The sequence below is a fragment of the Manis pentadactyla genome, chromosome 5 (genome assembly GCF_030020395.1).
Source record: "Manis pentadactyla isolate mManPen7 chromosome 5, mManPen7.hap1, whole genome shotgun sequence".
NCBI classification, from domain to species: domain Eukaryota; kingdom Metazoa; phylum Chordata; class Mammalia; order Pholidota; family Manidae; genus Manis; species Manis pentadactyla.
Genome location: NC_080023.1, coordinates 73,800,932 through 73,825,420, shown reverse-complemented (window position 1 = coordinate 73,825,420; position 24,489 = coordinate 73,800,932). Strand labels below are relative to the sequence as shown.

General features: G+C 37.3%; 1 protein-coding gene across 26 annotated transcripts in view; it reads right to left on the bottom strand.

Annotated features, from left to right (window-relative positions):
- Nucleotides 1-24,489, bottom strand: part of HERC3 (HECT and RLD domain containing E3 ubiquitin protein ligase 3) — a 113,853-nt gene that overhangs the window by 30,163 nt on the left and 59,201 nt on the right. For 24 of the 26 annotated variants that reach the window (XM_036922115.2, XM_036922121.2, XM_057502435.1 and 21 more), the window contains 13 exons: nt 23,875-23,999; nt 22,222-22,281; nt 19,330-19,441; nt 18,725-18,914; nt 16,811-16,974; nt 16,569-16,682; nt 10,275-10,298; nt 10,093-10,182; nt 8,702-8,872; nt 6,795-6,938; nt 5,711-5,877; nt 3,560-3,626; nt 691-773 (listed from right to left, as the gene is read on the bottom strand). In XM_036922115.2, coding sequence (XP_036778010.2) covers nt 691-773; nt 3,560-3,626; nt 5,711-5,877; nt 6,795-6,938; nt 8,702-8,872; nt 10,093-10,182; nt 10,275-10,298; nt 16,569-16,682; nt 16,811-16,974; nt 18,725-18,914; nt 19,330-19,441; nt 22,222-22,281; nt 23,875-23,999 — 1,511 coding nt within the window. The remainder of the gene's footprint in view (nt 1-690; nt 774-3,559; nt 3,627-5,710; nt 5,878-6,794; nt 6,939-8,701; nt 8,873-10,092; nt 10,183-10,274; nt 10,299-16,568; nt 16,683-16,810; nt 16,975-18,724; nt 18,915-19,329; nt 19,442-22,221; nt 22,282-23,874; nt 24,000-24,489) is intronic. The other 2 variants (XM_036922120.2, XM_036922124.2) reach the window with 1 other exon arrangement.

Below are 24,489 nucleotides of genomic sequence, written 5' to 3'. Positions count from 1 at the left end.
ATTATTCAGTCATAAAAAGGAAATCTTGCCATTTGTGACAACACGGATGGACCTAGAGGGAATTATGCTCAGTGACATAATCCAGGCAGAGAAAGACAAATACCATATGATATCACTTATATGTGGAAACTAAAAAACAAACAAATAAAGAGAAACAGACTCATAAATATAGACAACAGACTGTTGGTTACCATAGGGAGGGCATGGTAGGATGGTTAAAATAGGTGAAGGGAATAAAGAGGTACAAACTACAAACTGTATAACAAGTTAGTAATAGGAATGGGAGAACAATATAGAGAATATAACCAATAATATTGTGATATCTTGGTATGGTAAGAGGGGAACTATACTTATCATGGCAAACATCTAGTAATGTACATAGCTATCAAGTCACTATTTTGTACACCTGAAACCAGTATAATATTGTATATCAACTTTATTCCAATTACAAAAAGAGACAAGGGAAAAAAGGCCATTACAATGGAGATCTAGGACTAAAACAGTTATCTCCTGAATCTAGGTCTGGTACTTCTTCGACTATTAAAAATTTGTTAAAACCTATAAATTCTTGCTCTATCATCTTACATCTTCTTGGGAGGGACTAAAATTTAACTTCAAGCTTGATCTTAAAAGTAAAAGTGCAGAGAACTAAGGCAGCAATATCTGCAACAGTCTGAGGACAGGACTAACCTGTTTTCCTTGCACACAGTCACTTTGTCTCCCCCAGGTATCAGCTTCTTCTGTTCAATCACCCCATAGCTTTCTCGACAAATCTGTATTCAAGGAAGAAAAAAAGACATTCCAATTTTGTTTACCACTTATCTTTCTAGAGCCCAAATGACTGAGAGAAGCTTTACGAATAAATGTAGCTTAATGACTACTTATTACCACAGAAAATTTCCAGGAGAAGAAAGAGAACCTGAAAACACAAGAACATTTTTTAAAGATATCTTTTAAGACACAGAGTTGTCAACAAATGCAATCAAAGAGAAAAATGTTATGAACTCTGGAAAATAAATACATGTATCAGGGGTAAAGAAGATTACCAATAGCTAATATCATACTCAATGGCAAAAAGCTGAAAAGTTTTCCTCTAACATCAGGAACAAGACAAGGATGCCCACTCTCCCCACTTTTATTCAACATAGCACTGGAGGTCCTAGCCAAGGCAATCAGACAACACAAAGAAATAAAAGGCATCCAAACTGGTAAGGAAGAAGTTAAACTATCACTATTCGCAGATGACATTTTATACATAGAAAACCCTAAAGACTCCTCTAAAAAACTATTAGAACTAATAACTGGATCAGCAAAGTTGCAGGATACAAAATTAACACACAGAAATCTGTTGCATTCCTATATACTAACAACAAAATAGCAGAAAGAGAAATCATGGGAACAATTCCATTTAAAACTGCATCAAAAAAATAAAATACCTAGGAATAAACATAACCAAGGAGGTAAAAGACCTATACTCTTGAAAACTATGAGACACTCATGAGAGAAATTAAAGAAGGCACAGATAAATGGAAATCTATCCCATGGAAAAGTTAATAGTCAAATATTAGGATAGGAAAAATTAATATTGTCAAAATGGCCATCCTGCTCAAAGCAATTTACGGATTCAGTACAACTGCTATCAAAATACCAGTGACATTCTTCAATGAACTATAGCAAATAATCCTAAAATTCATATGGAACCACAAAAGACCCCGAATAGCCAAAGCAATCCTGAGAAAGAATAACAAAGCTGGGGGATTATGCTCTCTGACTTTAAGCTAACTACAAAGCTATGGATATCAAAACAGTATGGCACTGACACAAAAACAGACCCATAGATCAATGGAACAGAATAGAGAGCACAGATATAAACCCACACATATATGGTCAATTAAGATATGATAAAGGAGCCATGGAGAGACAATGGGGAAATGACAGCCTTTTCAATAACTCATGTTGGGAAAACTGGACAACTACATGTAAGAGAATGAAACTGGATTATTGTCTAATTCCACACACAAAAGCAAACTCAAAATGGATTAAAGGCCTAAATGTCCAACATAAAACCATAAAAACTCTTATAAGAAAACATAGGCAAAAATCTCCTGAACATAAGCATGAGCAACTTTTTCCTGGACACAGCCCCTCAGGCAAAGGAAATGAAAAATGAACAAGTGGGACTACATCAAACTAAAAAGTTTCTGTTCAGCAAAGGACACCATCAGCAGAACAAAAAGTCATCCTACAGAATGGAAGTATATATTTGTAAATGATTTATCCAATAAGGGATTAACACCCAAAATATATAAAGAACTTATATATCTCAACACCAAAAAACCACAAATAACCCAATTAAAAAATGGGCGGAGGACCTGAACAGACATTTCTCCAAAGAAGACATACAGATGGTCAACAGGTACATGGAAAGGTGTTCCACATCACTAATCATCAGGGAAATGCAAATCAAAACCACAGTGAGATATCACCTATCACCAGTTAGAATGACCACTTTCCAAAAGACAAGAAATGACAAGTGTTGGCGAGGATGTGGAGAATGGGGAACCTTCCTCCTACACTGTTCATGAGAATGTCAGTTGGTGCAGCCACTGTGCAAAGCAGATGGAGGTTCCTCAAAAAAGTAAAAATAGAAATACTGTTCAGCCCAGTAATTCCACTTCTAGAATTTACCCAAAGAAAACAAAATTCCTGATTTGAAAAGATATATTACACCCCTGTTTATCACCGCATTATTTACAATAGCCAAGATATGGAAGCAACCTAAGTGTCCGCCAACAGATGAATGGATGAAGATGTGCTACATATACACAGTGGAGTGTTATTCAGCCATAAAAAGAAAGAAATCCTGCTGGTTGTGGCAACATGGATGGACCTAGAGGGTATTAAGCTAAGTGAAATAAGCCAAGTGGAGAAAGACAAATACCATGCAATTTTACTGATTTGTGAAAAACAAGAAAAAATGAACAAAATAACAGTAGACTCACAGACACTAAGAAGTGGCTGCTGGTTACCATGAAAGAGGGGCTGGGAAGGGGTGGGGTGGGGTGGGTGGGAAGGATAGAGGGGATAAAGGGAGGACTGATGTTATATCAATCATAATATAAGCTGGTCACAAGGATGGCAGTACAGCATGGAGAATATAGCCAATGATTCTGTAACATCTTCCTATGTGACAGATGGTAACCTCACTGGTAGGGGTGAGGATTTAATAATATGGATAATGGTTGAACCACTGTGTTGTATACTTGAAAACAATATAAGATTGTCTATCAACTATATTTCAATTAAAAAAGAGTGAAAAAGATTAAAGCTTCAGTAATTTTCTTAGTACATAGTAATTTTCTAAGTACATAGATCATTCATTTATTCAACATATTTACTGAACTCATGTAATACTCAAGACACTGTAACTAAAATAATTTGGTTTAGAGACGTCCCTGAATTTGTTCCTTGGTTTTGAGAAAAGCTTAATGTTAATTATGGCTTGTAAGCATAATGAAAAAGGCAGTCATAGTCATAAGGAAACTGTGGAAATCCTTACCGTGAAATTGAGGCAGAAAGTCTCCTCAATATCTTTCCCAGGGTAATCTAAAAGTTCTTGAAGACTCCTAATCATAGAATGATGGAGAAAAGACAAGAGGCAATCAGATATTGCAATAGTGTTTCTACCTCCATCACATCTCCAGATTGTTCATACAGAAAAACTATAAAAGAATATTTTAGAATGAACATAAATCCAGATGGACAGAAAATTACATTACCTATACCTTGAAATGAAATAATGGCAGATCTATAAGATATTCATTAATTGTTTTCTTTTCCTACTGACAAATCAGTCCATAGGATTTATAGATTTACTTGCTAGATTTATGAAGAAATTCAGATGGATTTGTATCTGTCACACTTGTGCTTTTTTAACATCAGTATTACTTGGAAGTAGATATATGAGAAGAAGGTACTGCAGTGGCCCTACAGATTGTCTTTATCCATATGAATTAGAATAATCCTTCCACCAAAGAAAAGCCACATAGTCATCTCATCCACATAGGAATCTTACTGGCTTACTAGTTGATCCAAGGGGCTCTATATTTATCATACTAAGTAACACTGAAATATGTACTCTTAAAAAAGAATACGTTTATGATAATAATGGTCATAACCTAGCTCTCAAGAGAACACATTCTTCTAACTAGACTTCATTCACACTTTCTTCTGTAGTGACTTCTACCAAGTCTGGCAGTTCCATCAAGAGTTGCCCATAATGAAAATTCCTAATGTGGAATTTAAATCCACTACAAGTTAACTAGGCAAAGTCATTACTTTGTATCATTTTCAGCCAGTCTAGCAAAGTAAACAGTACAAACTTCTGTGACTCTCCAGCCTTCACTTACACTTACAAAAAAATTTATCCTACCAGGGTTTCCTCTGCTATTTTTTAATACTCTTTCTAAATTTTCTCTTCCTCTCTCTGTATCCCCACCCCTCCCATTCTTTATGGTTTCTCAGTATTGGGATCCAAGCTGGCCATGTGGCAGTCTTTTCTCTAGAAACTGCCCTTCCTCTATCTCCACCTTGAAATTGGTGGTACTCTTTCTCCATAGAAAGGATTATACTGTTTACACAAAGCCAGTGATACGGTATCTTTTTATAACCTGATCTTATGCTACCTAAAATCAATGCAGAGAAACTCAAAATAGAAGGAGTTTTAAGAATCAGAAAGAGAATAACATAAAAACATGGCTCCACTACTTTGGAAAACAGTCTTACAGTTCCTCAAAAGGCTAAACATAGAACTACCACATGACCCACCAATTATACTAGGTATATATCCAAGAAGAATGGAAACTTATGTCCACACAGAAACCTGTATAAGATTGTCCACAGCAGCACTGATAAGCCAAACAGTAGAAACACCACATAATAGCCAAAAAGTAGAAACAACCCAAATGTCCATCAACTAATAAATGGATAAACAAAATGTGTTATATCCATACAATGGAACATTATTTGGCAATAAAAAGAAATTAGATGCTGAAACATGTTACAACACAGATGAACCATGAAAACATGCTATGTGAAAAGAGCCAGATACAAAAGACCATATATTGTATGCCTCCACTTATATGAAATATCCAAAATAGGCAAGTCTGTACAGACAGAAAGTAGATTAGTGGTTGCCTATGGCTTTGAGGATGATGACAAAGGATGCACAGGTTTTTTTTTCAGGTGATGAAAATACTCTAAAATTATGGTAAAGGCTGCCTAACTCTGAATATACCAGAAGTCACTGAATTGTATATTTTAAGTAGGTGCATTATAAGGATTATGAATTCATCTCAAGCTGTTTCAAAAAAGACTCACTTTTCAATACTTCCTCCCTCTGTATTTCTGGACAATGATAAGTCACCAAGTCTTTACTTTTTATTCAGGATACAGAAAGCAGAGATTATTTATATTCCTGGGCAGCTATGACCTCTCTTTTCTTTTTTCCCTGTACCCTTAGAGTAGTCAGCAATGCTTCAAGCAAGTAGCTGTGTATCCATATCTTAAGACAAAGCATAAACAAGACAGTCTAATCATATGGCTCAATAAACTCAAACTTGCACATGTGGCACTTTCAACCTTTAGTACTTATGCCAGAGGCAGCCAGAACAGTGCCTCACACCCATCTGCCTATCCCAGAGCTTTGTACCTTCCTTCAGTGGGTGACAGCTCCTGTAAGTCTTCCAATCCAGGCTTTACATTCAGTAACTTCTTGTAGAGAGCCAACGGGAAATGGATATCAACCACGGTGGAGTTGTAGATAGCCAATCCACAGGTTATGCCAATCAGGTGAAACCAGTTGTGTTCTACAAAGCACTTTTCAGTAGGTATGAAAACGTGTTAAAATAAAGTCCGTAGCTGCAGCCCCCAAAACACTCTACCATTTATCTCAAAATATTTTCAGTATAAAAGAATAAAGACCTCAGTAATATTTAGTTGCTTTCTTAAAGCAGAGAAACCCTGACAAATGTTCATTTACTCCCTAAAGATGTAATGTAGACAAAGTGGAGTATCTTTGGGTTGTCTAGTGATACACAGATCAGCATACAATCACCTATAGCAGCGCTGTCTGAAAGAACTTCCTGTGGTGATGGAAACATTCTATTCTGTGCTGTCCTGTACTGTAGCCACCTAACACACCTACTGAGCACTTGAAATGTGCTGGTATAACTGAGGACATGGGTCTTTAATATCAATTTTAGTTAAATAAAATTTAAATTCCAATAGCCACTTGTGGCTAATTGGCTACCTTTTTAGGACACTGCAGATAGAGGGAGAAAACTCTGGTAGAAAAATAATTAAATTATAGTCTGGGTGAAATTAGAATGCCATCTAAAACCTAGCTCTACTACTGAATTTTCAAAACTAAAAATGTTTATGTATATTTGTATGAGTATTCATACACAAATCACTTCTGTTATTAAAATAAGACATATTTAACAACTATTTTCCACATGTCACAGAACCAATTTCTTTATTACACTGTTCTTTCTCCCCTTCAAGGATAACAAAACTTGGACCTTACCTAATGGAAAGGGAAATAGGGGCTGATGATATGATAAAATAGACTATGAGGTCTTGGCAGCAGATAAAAATGAAGACCAGATACATTATTCAGACATTTTAAATTATCTTTATTATGCTCCCCTCTGCAAAGTCAGAAGTTAATGGATCAGATCCATCTGACAAAAGTTTAATTCAATCCATGTTTAATTGCAACATCATTAACTTACCGTATCAGAAAACCACAAAAGATTTGAATCCTGATAGTAGGTAAACATTCCATAGATGGGATTCAAAAGTTCTTTTAACAGTAAAAGAAAGAATTCCTTTGTGACCCCACCAACATCCACTGCTTCTTCACCATCAAAGATTACCTGAAAATAATGAAAGTAGAATTAACACTTCAGGGAAATCTTTAGCATTTAATCTTTTTTAGCAAATTCTTTCCAAAGTCAGGATAAAGGAAGGAAGATGTAACAGAGAATACACTGATGCAATTAAAACTGCAAGATGTATCTGTTGAGTATGAGCAAGGCATTTAGAGACAGACAAAATTTTCTAGGTACTTCAAGGGATACAAAGGAAGTCAGTTTACCACATGTCCACAGAAAGTTTACCATCTATTTGGGGCACTAAGGTAAACATAAAAGAACCAATTAGAGAATATACTTTATCTTCAAACAGTCAAATACACTGAGAGGTAAATGTTCTGGCACACAGAGAAAAGAAATGATTAACTTGAGTGAAAGAACACTTTCTGGAAGAAAGCTCTCTCAGTGGGGTTCTTAAGTAACTGATGTATGTGGAAGGCAGGAGGGATTCTAAGCAGACATAGACATGGGCTCCATGGGGGGCTAGGAACAGACACACAGGGGACATCCTAGACCCATAATCATCATCACAGTAAAAACTACAGCAAACTAACAAGACGTTTATTGAGAGTTTGCTTCATGCCAGCACTTAAACTCTTTAATCCTCAGAACAGCTTTATACATAGGGATTACTATCATCATCCCCATTTTAGAGGTAAGGGTTCAGGCTCAGAGCTAAAAACAGCATTGAGAAAGCTTATCCTTGTGGTTGTTTTCAAGGTTACCTAGAACAGTATGAGAAAGGGTGGGGACAGACACTAAGACTTTGATTATTCAGATATCTGTTAACCTGGATATGCCACAAAGCAAAAACTGTCTCATCTGAATTACAGGTTGAAAACAGAGAGCTCTGTCTCTTTGCAAAATCAAAAATCTAACCCACTAAGACTTTGATTATTCAGATACCTGTTAACCTGGATATGCCACAAAGCAAAAACTGTCTCATCTGAATTACAGGTTGAGACAAAGAGAGCTCTGTCTCTTTGCAAAATCAAAAATCTAACCCAGAAGTGCTAAGGAGAACTCCCAAGAAGATTGATGAGGCTGATGTTACTTATTGGACATTCTGGGAAGGGTGATACTACCATAGAGACCATCAGCTTCTTGCCTGCCAAATTTTGGACACTGGAATTTACAACAAGATTGGAAAGAGAGACATGGAAATCATCCGAAGCGAAATATAGATGACTTAAAACAACTTCAAATAATTCATTAATATTTATTTGAACACCTACTATGTACCAAGCATTGTGTTAAGCTCTGAGAATACAGTAAGTAGTAACATAAACATACACTGTCTATGAGGAAAGATGATTTCTTAATTCAATAATATCAGGGCTCTAAGAGTGCCCATCTAATAGGCCAACAGCTTTCCAGATGATTTCACTACCTTTCCATTCTTCTTTTCCACACTTTGTGTCTTAAATCTTTGACATCCAAGACTTCCTAGAGGCTTGATAGTTTTACCCAGTTGGAGCTTTAGTTTTGCTGTTGTTTGCTTATTTGGGGTGAGGCTGGAGCAGGTACACCAACAATAGCAGACAAAGAAAGCCCTAGATTCCCTCAAGTAATTCAGAGGTGTTTTCATCTGGTACCATGTTGAGATGGTGTCTCATGATTTGACAGGAGATGATTCAATTCTTGTAAAATGAGTGAAAGAAAGAAAGAATGGCTGCACTCCACAATTTTAATAAGATCTTTGCTGCTTCAACACTGTTTAAAGAAACCTGAGGAAGGTATTTAGAGGAATAAACTGAAGAGCTCACTTTGAGAGGCTTTTTCAAATCAACATCAGAATGAATGCTCAGCTCTCTCAGGGCATCTCCAACAAGGTTGTTCCTGCGAACGTGAAGGACCAGGAAGGGGCTTCTGGCCAGCAGAGGCTCCAAGGTGAGAAGCATGAAGACGTTCTGCAGGCTGGCTCCATTGACCGCCACCTGAAGGGTACACCCGAGAGCACAATCACCTAGAGCGCGCCGTCACGGGGGACGGCAGCCTGCTGTGCCTTTGGAGCTGGGCTGGGTGGGGAACGGCCTGACTGCATCTCCATTTTGGTCTTTTTTATTTCCCTCTTCACTTTTCTAGTAGATTTTCTAAGTCACTCATGTTTACAAAACACTCAAATCTTTCTAACCTGAACTCAGAGATTAACTGAAAGTTTACGTACCACCTGATCCACAACCAGTTCCAGGAAAATGACTTAAGCCAGCTAATTAAGACTGAAATGATATCACAGTAGAAGAAACATACGGAAAGTGGGTAAAAACCATGACTTCCCAAATGGCAGGAAAATAAACCTAATAACCAATTGGTAAATAGTTTTTATTCTTTCAAAAATGTCTATTTTCTCTGGAAAATCTTTAAATTGTTAATATCATGGATATATCACTGCGAATACATATCTATGTATAGTTATACATAGACAGCTAGAGAGAGACAGATGAAGTCATTATCTACAAACAGTGGGAACTGACAGATTTAGATTGCTAACTCACACGTCTTTGTATGCTTTATCAAAACCAATATTTTATAATAAAAATGTGTATTTAAAATAAACAAATCTCTATAACTTATAAAGTTTTTATTCAGTAAAGAATTACCAAGCTCCACTGACTTATCCCTTTATCAGGAGTGAGCAAACAATGGCCCACATGCCAAACCCAGCCTGCTGCCTGTTCTTACACAGCTCTTGAGTTAAAACCGGTTCTTACATTTGTAAATGGTTGGGAGAAAAATATCAAAAGAATATCTTACCACACATGAGAACTATATAAAATTCGAATTTCAGTGTAAGGTTTTACTAGAATACCACCATGCCTGTTCACTTTATATGTTGCCTATCACCACTTTTTGTCCTACGACAGAGTTGAATAACTGAGGTAGACTGTATAGCCCAAAAACCCGAAAATATTCACTGTGTGGTCCTTTATGAAAATGCATGGCAACCCCTGATTTTTGTAAATAGGAATTTTTTCAGCATTCATATAATTTGTGTTATATTCAACATAAAATTGCTCAAAAAATTTATAACAGTTCTAAAAGTTATGGACCTTCACCCAAATGTATTTTCTCTTATTAGGGAAAATTACAACTGAATGTATGTGTAGGATGAAAGAAATAGAGTAAGAAGAGAAAATGATTTTTATGGCTATGCTACCTGCATCTGTAGCTCCGCATCAGTCTGTAACATCTTTGTCTTGGCTTGGGCATCAAAGATGAAAGGGTAGGAACAAAGTGTTACAGGATCCTAGAATAAAACACATTACTGGCAATATTATAGTATTCCAGAGAGAACACTGCTGGAAAAATACACAAGTAAATTTAAAAAGAATAGTTTACCTGAATTATAGATGGTCTAGCCTTCTGTGTAAAGAAAAATAAGAAGTCTCTTACTTGGATTGCAAAACCTGAACTTTGCAAATGTAAAATACAAATAACAAAACATATAACCTATCTGACCACTTGACCTTGGAACTAACATCACTTGAATGACTGACTGCATTTTTGATGGAATAGACCAGATGTTTTGACAGACGCAGACTGAGAAAAAATACATAAAAACAATTTTAAAATAATTTTAAAGGACCTTTAAAGGCCATTTCAATAGCTCCATAATTCACAGCATTAACAGAACTCTCCCTGTATAAGAAATCTAATTCCAAATCAGGAGCTTTACACAGTTGACTTCAGATATTTATTTTGTTGGTGTAGTGAATAATGCAAACTGCATTTTATTCGCATGTTACATACCTTTTTACACACACACACACACACACACACACACACACACACACACACACAGGTTGGTTACCCTTAGAAAAAAACAAGTATTTAGAAAGCTTTCCCTGACTCATCATTAGGCCAGTGCTTTGCATACAGAAGATACTCCACCAATATGTGAGTAAATCTGAATAAACTTTTGAGGAGGGAAATAACAGTAAAATACAAAAAACCACAATGAAACATACCTAAGACATATGCTACAGTTTCATTTATCAGGGAAAAAAAGGAAATTTCTTCTGAAAGTTTTCATTAGGTTATGTAACTTAATTCATTAATTTAATAGACACAAACCAAAAAAATCTACAATATAGATCATGTTGATCTACAGTAATATTTCTCAGAGACCTGAAAATGCTCTGTGAATTTTAATTTTGTGGTTTTTAAAATGATACCCTAAGCAAAAGTAATGAAAACTTCTGAATGATCATATATTGGTGTTTTGTCCAAGGCTAGTAAGAAAGGAGGAAAAGTGGTCTTCGTTTGTAAGAGATGCACTTGCTCCCAGGTAAAGGCCAGAACAGTCCTGGCTCGCTATATGAATGAAGGTTTAACTGCAGCTGAAAGGAGAAAAGAAAGCTGGCTCATCCCAGCACAGAGAGGCTGAGGAACTCAAGTACCCAAGCACCCACGCCATGTGGAAAGCAGTCCTATTCCACAATACAAGAGGGGTCTGGTTCCAGTAAAACATTTTTGCTCATCACATTAAATCACAGGATAATCTGCATTTTATTGTTTTTAGAGTTTTGCTTGTATTTAATTTGTAAATTTGATTTGCTTTATACATGTTTAAATGCTCTATGAATGAGAAGTGTATAGATACCTCCTTTTGTGTTTGTGTATATTTCACTTAAGTCATTTAATAGCAATTTTAAATAAGATCCATCTTATTAATACTTTAGAACTAGGTTCTTTTAGGGATCTTGGAACATATCCCTAGACTGAAACACTAACTGGAGAGACAATTGCAGTCCACTGAGACAAGGTATGGAATTGTGCATTTATAATCCAGGCTATTTTGACTCACTCTACTGCTTACTTATCTAATGGGAATTGAAAGCACAAAATAAAACACACACCATAAAAGAGTACTCCACAAAATTATCTTCTAACCTAGGTAGGTACCTACACAAAAAGTATGACCATCCCAGGAAGTGGGTTTAAAACTGTTGCCAATGTTCAGAATTTTCTAATCTTCCTCTCAGAAGAGACCAGTTTATTCTAAGCATTATTTGCTCATTCTCAAAGGAAAAGAAAGATCTTTAATGTGTGTTGGTCTATAAGGCAAGATAAAATTTTGAACACTTCAAATATAAAAGTGACTATGGGACAAGTAACAACAGTGACATAAAACAGTGGCCATTACAGCATCCCACTATACCTAGTATTTTTAATTTCTGGTATTTTGAAATAACTGGTATTTTTGTTGGTGCAATATAGCTTTCAGACATCAATCAGCATCTTTGGCTCTTATTTCTTAGCTTTCTTCAGTCTCACTCCAGTTCTCTGCCTCTCTCCTACCACCCTTTCTCTGCAAGCCCTACCACAAGCCCTCCCAGCCCCCCTTTAACAGCCACCTTCTGCAGCCCTCGTCCCTCCCATCACCCTTTTGCCTGGCTGTTCCCCACCCCCCGAGCGAGCCCAGTTTTGGAAGTAGGCTGATCTCCCTTCTGCAGAAGGAGAGGAGTTTAAAGGACAGGGTATCAGTTGGGTGAGTTGACTGGAAAGAAATCCAAAACCGCCTCAGTTAGGAAGCAGAGCCAAGGCCAGAGAGTTGGTGGTCCAGAAGAACCCACACACCCAAGGTGAGGACCACACTGTCAGCTCTAAGGAAAGCAAAGGAGGGAAGGGCAGTCAGTCAAAGCAGCAGCCAACCTGTTTCTTCATGAAGGTCTGTTTATACATCTACAGATTTTTTTATAAGTCTATAGGAGTTTATGTATTTGGAATATAATAATTTAACTTCACTTATTTTTATTTTGTGAATGAATACTTAGAAATGGTATGAGTACTGGCATTTTCATATTATGTGAAATAAATACTCAAACAACAGTGTGATGATTTTGCTCCACAGTTGCTCTCCTTAAGCTAGAAGGATGCCTATGAACTGGTAAGTGATCCCCTCCTGAGAGGCCACTTGTTCTAGGCCATCTATTCCCCAAAAATGAATTCTAACCAACGTAAAACTAGGAAAGTACTCTGGACCACATTTCAGGTGTTCCTGCTTGAATAGTTGACTGTGACCTTAGTTCATTTTTTTAAGTATACGAAATAAAAGCAATGAATAGGTACATGGTACAGAACTGGAAAACTGCAAATATATATATATATATATATATATATATATGTATATATATTTTAATTTCAAGTAAATGTTTCTTAAATGTGGCTGTGCCCCAGGACAGGAGGCACCGCACAAATATCAGCTGTGTAAGGAGGAAGCATGGCTGCAGCTGCCGGGGGCCTGCCTGCCACCGGGTGCTCCCATGGCCACTGCCGGCAGGCCTGGTTCCCAGCAGCACTGAAGGCTGAGGCAAAAGCAGCTGCTTCATTTCACCCATGCACAAAACTGGCACCTGGGGCCAAAATATCATCCCCCAGTGACACATACAGCTAGATACCAAGTTAGCTCTCATTCTCATTTACTTTGGGTGACTGACTTTCTCACTTGTGTGGCCTTGTATGGGAGCCCACAGCATCCCTCATTCAATGCATTATTTGGTTTTCAAGGCAGATGATGGCAGTTAATCGAAATAAACCAGTCCCAGCCCCTCTTTAAAATGAGCAAAAACCAGCCACTTTAGAATGTTCTTTTTGTGTTTCATAGTCCTTTGCACATGTTATATCCCTGTGCAATTCCTTTTTCACAGTAGCCTCTGCACTGAACACCCCACAGAGGCAGCCACCATGTCCCCCACAGGTCTCCATCCCCAGCGACTAGTAGGCTTTGATTTACTATAGGTCGCCAAGAACTGCTTACTGAAAAATAGTTATTGAGGGCTTATTATATGCCAGGCACTAGGTACTCTGCCAAGTAAAACTTTTCCATGCTTTCTCCCATTTAACTCTCACAATACTATTACAATTCTCATTTACAAATGGGAACACTAGGCCTATAAAATCAACTTGCCTGAAGTCACACGGGTAGCAGGCCGGAGTTGGTACTTGAACCCAGATCGTTTTGACTAGATCATGTGCTCTGAACTATATGCTATAGTGCTCTGAACTATATGCCTCAACTACTACCAAGCTAAAAAATTTGACACACAAAAATCCATTTATTGTAGTGTATACATATACATATATATAAAGTGTTTTGTGTGTTAAATTATATATATATACACACAATATTCTATTATATGTATATAATGGATTATTATTAATCCATAACAAAGAAGGAATTCCTGCCACTTGCAACAGTACAGGTGAATCTCAAGGGTATTACACTGAGTGAAATAAGCCAAACAGAGAAAGACAAATACTGTATGGTATCACTTACATGTGGAATCTAAAATTTAAAAAAAGAGCCAAACTTAGAAACAAAGAAATAGTGATTGCCAGGGACTGGGGCAGGTGAGAAAGTCGGGGAGATGTCAAAGGGTACAACAAACTTTCAGTTGTAAGACAGTAAGTTCTGAAGAGCTAATGTACAGCATGTTGACTACAGTTAATAACATGGGATTGTGTACTTGCGATCTGCTGAGAGTAGATCTTAAGTGTTCTTATCATACAAACACATAAAATCAGTTAACTATGTGAGGTGATGGATATGTTAATTAACTTGATCTTGTTAATTATTTCATAATGTATATGTGTATCAAATCATCACATTGTACACTTCAAAAGTCACAATTTTATTTGTCAATTATTCCTCAATGAAACTGAGGGAAAATCTACTTATTGTTCATAACTGTCACTTAAAACTGGATAAAAATACATAAATTTATATACAAAATGGCTTTAGCATTTTAGGCTGAAATTCAATATATCAAAAAATATAAACTTTAATTTCTAAGAGTATTATACCTTATATAATAGAAAAAATTCCAAAGATATCACAAGAGGTCACACAGTAATTTCACCTAATTTTCTATCTTTCTGTAATAACTACCTTAATTACTGAAGAAGAAATGAGCATCTGGTATTCAAGACCTATGTTTGCTTATCAAAGGCTAAGAGAAAGGAAGTATAAAAATAGTTCTACAAATTGCTCATTTAAGTACATCCATTCATAGACTACAGTCATGAGAGTCTAGATTTTAACACCAGGAACTTCTTTTTCAATATCAAAAAGAATTAGGGTTCATTGGAATTATTTTATTCAGCATCAGGTCACAGAGTGGGTAGATGAGAATTCAGAGGAACTTTTGGCTTTTACAGCTAACTGAATTGGTGGAAAAATTCTTTAAGTCCTCTGGGCCTCAATTTCTTCAGCTGGAAATAAAGCAGTTGACCTAAATAATTCATAAGGCATATTTCAGCTCTTCACATTTTATTATTTCATGAGTAATTATTGACAGAATAAAACAGAAAAGCTTCTTTTTATGATTTCTAAATTAGCAGGAGAAAGCAAAGTTCATTACTAGCCTCCATGTTAAATTTCCCATAAACCCATTTAAAAAGACTCTAGATCCATTTTTATTGAAATGCATTTTGTTCTTTCAAGGTAATCATAAATCTTATTAAAAACACAGTATACTGTCTAGCACTGATGTCTATTAGTTGACTCCAAAAAACCCAATCTCACTTAAACTTACTTATGTGCCTTGCTTTTTTGGAGACCACTGATGACCTCCCAAAATACCACAGGGAAAATTATGCCTAAATGTTGATGAAGAATCTGTTCAACTGCCAAGGACTCACTACAAATGTATCTGCTGCATATGGCTTCATTAAATGCAAAAACCAAATTATCATTCTGACACAACTCAGATGAACACATCCTTCACAGAAGGGGGATCCTAAAAGGCCTTGCATATATCCCAAGCCAGTCTGCAGTCAAACAGAGCAGTTCTTGTCAAGTCAAGGGTGGAAGGAAGGAATCCAGTCCCCTTTTTAAAGTCAGTTTTTAAAGGGTGGTATGTCTAACACAATGAGAGTGAGGTCTCTAATACAAGTTCTCACACACAGAATCCTAAATCAGAGGTGGCCTACAGGGTTCAGGAGGTTGACAGAAGACAACTGAAATAAGTTAGCTGTTAGAAGATGATAATTAGCAAACGATTCTCTCCTCAGTGTTGAAGTCAAGCGGCTGTGCGGACTGCAGCACACAGAAGCCTCAATTAAGGGCCACTACTGAACTACAACCAACTGCAGGCCTCCAGGACGACAGGTCATGTTGTCAGATAGTCCAAGTTTCAGGAAAAGCTAGAAATTCATTTTATGTGTCTTGACTTTCCATCAAGTTTACCATCTTTACCATTTTTAGAGTACAGTTTGTGCTAACTATATTCACATTATTGTGCAACAGATCCCCAGAACTTTTTCATCTTACAAAGCTGAAATTCTGTACCCACTGCACAACTCCCCACTTACCTCTCCAGTCCTGGCAACCACCGTACTGCTTTCTGGTTCTATGACTGTGACTACTTTAGATTCCTTCACTTTCAAAATATCAGCAACTAATTAAAATGTGTGCCATTCTAGGTGACTACCTGTTTATGACTCCTTATGACCATTTATAATTTCTCAAAGCACTTCAGTTTCAAGAATGCAAAGCCAGCAGATAACTAACAGGTATGACATTAACTCCAAAGTCAAGGACACATTACAGGTTTCAGATGTATTTTTCTTGTCCTAATCTGTACTCTGAGAAGACTAAAGCTTTAAGATCTGCTTTGCATGAACTCTTACCATGCCTGCTTGATGCAAGAACCACATGAGGTAGTCTTCCTGAATGTCCACGAGACTGGAAATCTCAGGAATGTAAAATGTATTATATTCCACATGCTTCACTTTAAGATTAACCTGATGAAAAACAAAATAAGACAACTAAAACCACAACAACTGGAAAACAGCTTCCCACAGACTACCTCAGTAGGACATTTGACCTACCACCTATTCACCCCTCTCCCCACTGTCCTCTCTATGCTCACCTTATATAACTTCTCCAAGAGCTTGAGAGCTGCTGTAACATAATTGTTAAAGAGGACAGGAATTAAGAATGTCTTTCTTCCTCTCAGTAGATAAACGACTGCACCTTTATAGAGGTTTATCAGCTTCATGAAATATATTGGGGATACCTGAGACCACCAGTTATCTTTAGAAAGAAAGAGAAGATACATTTCAACATGTAATCTTGATCAGAAAATTGTCTTGCTCACTATCTAAAAAGCATTCCAGCTAGAAGATGAACATTAGTCTAAAACACAGTTTCCCAAAAACTGACTTTAAGAAGAATCTATTAGAGCACTTCTGGAGAGCAGCAGCTAAACAAGAATCCCTGAAGCTTTTTTTGTAAAGCTAGTTCTGATTTTTTCCTCAGAGACTCCTTCAGAAGTCTAACCCAGAAGTTCAATTCCAAGGGTACATGTGGACAAGATGCTAAGGCACTTATTTTTGGCAGGAGGATTCTTACATTCTAGTCCCTACAGCCTTCTTCTCAGTCACCAGGAATGGAAAGGACCACATGAGCCAGAGGCAGCACCAATACAATAACCATTCCTTCCCTTCAAGAAGATGTAATTAGTTGAAAAACTACATTGCCTATTTCTCACCAAACAATGCCTTCTCATAACCAGACAAGACTGTACCACTGGCTTCTACTTTGTTAGAAATAAATTCATCCATACTGAAATATTTGAAAGATGAAATAATATGATGTCTGAGACTTTTATAAAACCTGCCAGCAAAAATAAGAAGGTAGTGGTAGGGGGAATAGATAAAACAAAAGGGCAACATACTGATAATCACCAATTTGTGTGATGCATACCTGTAGTGATCTCTCTACTTTGGGTATTCTTTTAAATTTCTATAATTAGAAGTTAAGAACAAGTATAAAACAGAACAGTTTTGATCTCTTTGTGCTATCCTACCCAGAAAAATTAAAATTAAAAATTCCAAAGCATAAACATTAGGTAATATTCTTTCAGATGTTGCCATCTCCCTACCTCAAGTTATTAGAACACCTAAGAAAATATGCCCCAAAGAGATCTTCATTTTAAAAAAATAAAATTAAGGACTAACATATTACTATTTGTGCTCTCATTATTATTTCTGCTTTTATATCTTCTGCAAAGGTGGAAGCAACATGAAAAAGCTCATATTCCATCCTCAGGAACACAGGTGTCATGGGGAGAACACACTCAAGTAACATCCCAGTCCATATGGAACACAGAAGTTACTGAGTTGCAATGAACACCTAAAAATTTACCAGGAAAAAAAAAAAAGGGAAAAAGCCAGGTGACAGACTTTCTGCACTTGATTAATAAAAACATCTCAGGAGCTATTTCCAGGAGAGACACTCTCCAATTCACTGAGGAACGGAAGGTTCTTAGCTCAGCAAAGTGTCCGTAGCCTGCAAAAATCAGTGTGGACTCAACTGCCCTAAAAAAGAAAAACAAAACAAACATTTGGTAAGTCTCCACTAGGTCATTTTTTTCCTCTCCTTTTTGGAGACCCATGTATCACCAAAACTGTTCATTCCAGTCCCACCCCCTAAATTAGGTATAGGAGAAAAAGCAACAGATGGACACTAATTTGAGACACTATTAACTACCAACAAGTGTAGGAGAAGAAAAAATAGTTTAAAGTTAGAAAATCTAATTGGGAATATTTAAAAATCTAGATTAGTCTGGCATGAATCATTTCAAATAACCTAAGTAATGGCTCAATTTGCTCAAACTGCAAATATGGCTAGTTAGCAATTAATTCAAAGAAAGAAAGGTTTGAATGTTATGGATAGTAAATGAAAACAGATTCATGGATCTCAATCCTCTGAGAGCCATTGGTCAGTCACACAAGTGAAATAAAAAGCAGAAAATGACAGGCATTGAATTTAGGAAATTCACCTAAGACTTTGCTGGGGTTTGTATCCAGCCGCAGAATAGCCATAGCCAGCGGAATAGTCAATGTTGTGTAATACTTGGAATCCTGGAGCAGGGGAAACTCAGGCAGTATTAGATAGATTCTCATTGCTTCAACATCTGGTGGTGAACTCGACAGCTGAGGAATCAGGCAACTTTCAAAGCTGTTTAAGATCTGTATGAGAGAAAAGAGTACTGAGAAATTCAACCATAACTGAGATCTAGTTACCTTACTTCTAAACTCGTAAGCTATTTGATAGACCCTCAACTTCCATTCACTCCACATGTGCTGAGGACCTACCAACATGAGCCAGGCACTGGCCTAGGCACTCAGGGGACATGAGTGACAGGAAAGGAAAGCCCACAATGGCTGCCCACACCGACCTTCCTCTGCAGGGGCATTTCCTTACAAAGATTCAAGCTGCAAAGAAAGTGAAAGGCCAAATTCTCAAAGTGAATATTTCAAAGAGTTAAGATTTAGGTAAGACTTTTGCCTTTTCATCTTACTCTTTTGTTTCTCTTTAAAGCTGAATTACTTCAATGCAAAAATGCATTATTAAGAATACACTTTGTAAATGTAAAGAACATACCTGTTCTAGAATCATGGAGTGCTGAGAGCTCATTAACTTCTCAAATAACACTCTAGTTGAGTTCAGGTCAATGCCAGGGATTTTGGGGCTTGTTTTAAAATGTTCATCAATTCTAAACAAACAAACACAAAGAAGTAACTGTCGGTCCATACTGATCTGATTTAAATTTGACCTGGCAGATGAGCTGCTCAAAAATACAACACTTTAGAGAAACCCGATAGAATAAAATTCTCTGTAATTCCTTCTTCAAGATCATTTTTAAATGTTCAAATCGTTTCATTCAATTCAAAGTACAAGGATCATTCTTTTAATTTGAGGCTGATGAAGTTTCTAAGCAGCGTTATATCCCTGATTTACTCTTGCATTTTGCTTTTCTCCTGTAATTGTGGTACATCAAGTATAGATGTACATGCCATGCCTAGGTGCAAAAAAGATGTGCCCTGTGCAAAGTGGGCCACTCATCAACAGATGGCAAGTAGAACCTCCATGCTTAAAGCATTTCTTTTTTTTTAAATATCAGATCTACAACAAATGTAAAGTTTATGTCTCTCTTACTTAACCAAGGGATAACAATTACATTCACCCAAGAACTAATGTAACTGCTACTTTTTCTAACTTACTAACAACTAATCATTTTTCTGACCTTAAATACAGTCTTAGTCTTTTATAGACTTAGATAATGTTTCTTAAATTCCTGCTCTTGAGCATACAGCATCTATTAATTACAAAAGAACTATCTACTTGCAAACCAGGCTTCTGTTTATGACTAATGAACACATTCAGACAGTCTGAACACTGTCTGACAGCAATGTTATAATATATAAAAACAAGTAGAGTTTCTAACTTTTTTTTTTAAGTCATAATTATATGTATTGGAAGCTGAATGGTCAACTCAAGAGGAGATGCTTGGGCTCTGCTTGTTGTTTTTGTTCTAAAAATAAATCTGCCCCAAACAGAAATTAATTCTGGTATACTATATATAACAGTCCATTTGCTTAGATGTACTTTCTGCTCTGCTGTTAAGTAAAAACAAAATGCTTTATGTACATGTTATTTATGTTTTGTGAATCTACTATTCAATTTAATTGGTTTCCCACAATGGATTCTGCATCAGGACTCCTAAAATTGCACTTATCAGTTAAAAAAAGAAAAAAGGTTCAGCATTTTATTAAAAATAATAATAATAAAGAGAGAAATGTGGTATCCACATATAAATCAAGTATAAAAACCAAATGAGTATTCATATTTGAACTGACTGTTTATAGTTCATAATGCATGAGCAAAACCGAAAGTTTCTGTGATGACTGCCCTTGTACTGTTCACTATGTAACTTATTCATTATGTAAGAATTTGTTCTACATGTAAGAACTTGTTTGTTATGCCTCAGAAGATTGGAGACTGACAAAAATTAGGCTTGGGGTGGAATAATGATTGTGCATTGAGAATTGACTCCCCTATACAGAATTTTATTGTCGTTAACAACCATTTGATCAATAAATATGAGAGATGCCCTCACAAAAAAAAAAAAAAAAAAAGGACAGACTTCCAATGGTAAAATAAATAAGTAACCGGGATGTAATGTATAGCATAAGGAATATAGTCAAGATATTGTAACAGCCTGGTAGGGTGATAGCTGGAACCTAGAATTATGTATATAAATGTTCTACCACTGTGTTGTACACTTGAAACTCATGTAATGTAATACTGTGTGTCAACTACCCTTCAATAAAAAAAAAAAAATAAAATAAAAAGAAAAAAGGCTTTACCCACAACTCTACAAATCCATAATACTAAGGATGAATAACCAATACATCTGGCCAACAGCCATTCCCAACCTTCATAAAAGCTAGAACTAGCGTTCTCCTTTTAGGACTTTCTGACGTTTGGGGCCAGATAATTGCTGAGTGGTGGGATCGTAAAGTGCCTGGCAGATTCCTAGGCATTTTCCCACTGGATGCCCCACTGTAACAACCAAAACTGTCACCAGCCATTACCAAATGTCCCCTGGGAATCGCGATCACCCTTTTGGAAACCACAGTTCTAAGAGACCAAGGTCAGCACAACCCAGAATACTTTTCCCTGGAGCAGAAGGCTGAGTACTGAATCTGAAATGAATTGGACAAGCTCAATCCAGCTGCCCTAATCTCTAACTGTAACTGAAGAATCTCTGCAACCCAGTTAGGGACATCATTTTGGGGGGCAATAGGAGTCACATACAGACATGAAGTCTAAGTTTTCCTGAGATTTTATTAGCCTGGTCTCTGGCAGAAAGTACTGAGAAATGGTCAGGACTTGGAATCACTGAAGATCAGAACCCATGAGAAGACCCTTCTGCTGCACCATGTTCCTCAGGGGGATACTTGCAGAAGGGATAAGTCCAAACACTCTATTTACTACCTGGGAGTTCAGCCCAAATGTGACTTCCTGGTGAGCTGGGTTGGACCTGAGTCCAAGGAGCCCTGAAGCCTCCCTGGAACTTCCCCCTAAGCTCCCTCTTTTTTTTCGGGTGGGTGGGGGAGAGACCTACGAGAAACCAAACCAAAGCAAGGGGATTAAAAAATTAAGAATTTAAGAACCAATACAGTACATGTGGTGGCAGTAACATTTTAGAATACCTTCAAAAATCTCATTTTTGATTACAGAAATTCTTTCTGAGATACTGTCTCTCTCTTTGCTAATCTGCTTCTCTGCCAGCCAGGCATGAATCAGCACTGCCCTTCCTGATGTCCTCTCATTCACCATTATTAGGCAGCCCAATTTTTGTACAAGTCATCAGCTTATGCACCGAATTAAGGCCAACTACCATCAAGAGAACAGAAGTCTTTCACAGCCTTTGCTGAGTATTATAACCACATCAAATGTGGGTATTCTGTAAGACTCCAAGTCACTTACTTTTTTTCAAGAAAACTTCCATTCCAACAGGCTGCAGAAGATAATATCTGAACAACACCACTGCTCAGAAAGAAAAAGGGAGGGAAGTTTTTTAATAATTACAAGTAAAGTGTTATTTAAGCATCAACAATACATTAGTCATCTCTTCCAGGGTTTCATTAATAGCAGCTCTTTTTTACCCAGGTGAAGCCTGGGAAAATGTGCACTTACTTTAAAGAAAAGTTGTGTCACATCTCAAAATGAACAAGAACTTCAAGTTTTCCATAAGTCATATTAGAATTAAAAAAGTATCAAAGCTATAGAAAGAAAAACCCTAGCACCTTTGATCTTGAACATTCTACCACCAACCAACTAAGACATTCTCCATTTCACCTCCAAACACAAATACAATCAGGAAAGAGAAGGTGTGTTGCTGTCTTTCAAACACAGAAATTATCTTTGCAATTTAATACCTGAATAACCCCTTCCTTCTATTTTGTTTCCCACCTGAGAAAGAAACTGAACATAATTGAAATGAGTGTTTATTCCTATTATGGAGACTACACAGCTTCTGGGAAAATAGCTATTTTTTCCAAGGACTCAGAGTAAAACTGCATCAGAAGCCCTGGACCCTCTTATTTAATATAAGGAAAAGGGAAGGAATAAAACAAATACATGGTTGGGAAGAGAGTTGCAGTAATTTATATTTGTCATAGAACATGGATCAGGAAAGGTCTTTCATTTCTTCCACCCTTAATTTTATAATAAGAAAACTGAGAACCAGTAAAGTGTCAAGGTCCCAGCAAAGTGAGTCTATAGTTACCCCACTCCTCCCATTACAGTTTAGTTCCTTTCGCCTTACCCCTGTCTCCTTCCAGCCTGAACTCCTTGGCAGAGCCAAGTAAAGTTAGAAGAATTCTGAGGACAGCCATGAGCTGCTCTATGATACTCCCAATGACCCCCCAGTGTGCCCCAAAGTTTACGACCCTGCACATTTGCCTCACTAAAATCTATGTCATATAGCAAGATGTAGTATACACATACTAGGAATGACCACTGCTTAGGACACAGAGCATGATTCACTCATTTCCAAGAATTAGATTCTTTGCAGAAATATCGAAGTCCTAAGGAAAACCAGTGAAAATGTGTAAAATATGCAGAAAATAATTCTCCTTTGAGAAAAAAGTAAATTTGATTGAGGGCTTCCACCTTTTTTACTGGATGTTTTTTCCCTACTTGACACTGAATTACCATTTCAACTAATCACTATGAATGTGAAAATGTTAGAAACTATTTGGAGTAGGTAAGACAACAGCTGTCCAAGATTTGGGATGCTCTGAAACACGCCCATGAAGAAACTCTTGGGCTTAAACAACAATAACACTGAAGCTTCTGAGCAGAAAGACTGACCTAAGGCCTCGTCCATCAGGATTTTTAAGATCTGAAAAAGGCAGGTAAAGGACAACTCTCTTTGAGAGAATGGAGGAAAAACCTACATGTTATTTGGGACTAAGGGCACCAAATCCTGAATGAGTATGTGCAAAAAAAAAGATTCCCTAAAATGTAAAACTCCATTTCTATTCACAACCTCCATGTGGAGGGAGGGGAAATCTCTATGCTGGAAGGGTCCAATGTACTTAGGAAAAAAGAGAATGAAAACAAGCAGCCACATACTTGATTGTACTTGCGTTGTTGTGTTCTGAGAGTTTTTGTCTCCAAACTGCTATTGTTTCATCATTTATTAAGCTGGTATAATGTGCTTGGTTCACAGTCCGGAAGTCAACAGCAGGAGAACAATTCTGGAGGATTAAATATAAACAAAAAAAGAGAAATTACGTAGGATGCATCTTTTCTCCTCTCCTCTCAATATATTCTCCATTTTGTGTTTCACTTACACACAGGAGCCCGGATGCACTGCCTGGCATCCCCCACCCTGCGGGATGCAGGCACCCACTTCCCTGGCCACTGAGTGTAAGTTCTTGACAGCTCCCCGCTGGCCTGGGCCCCAGGAACTGCCCCTGGTTACTGCTCCACTCCTTTCGCCTCCAGTGGCAGGTAAGCGTGTGGTACAAAGGCCAGGCCCCCTCGCCTCAGCTCATGCCTGGCTGAAGGGCCACCTACTTCAGAGCTTAGAGGACCGGCTAAGGCCTCTGTTACACTGCACTGCAGTTAACTTATCCCTCTGCCCTCTCCTGCTTCCTCTCCCTAAGTAGATGCTGCTCTAGAGCTCACTCCCGCAAAAAACTTTCCAAGCATAAACTTGAGTCTGTTTCCCAGAGAAACCCACCC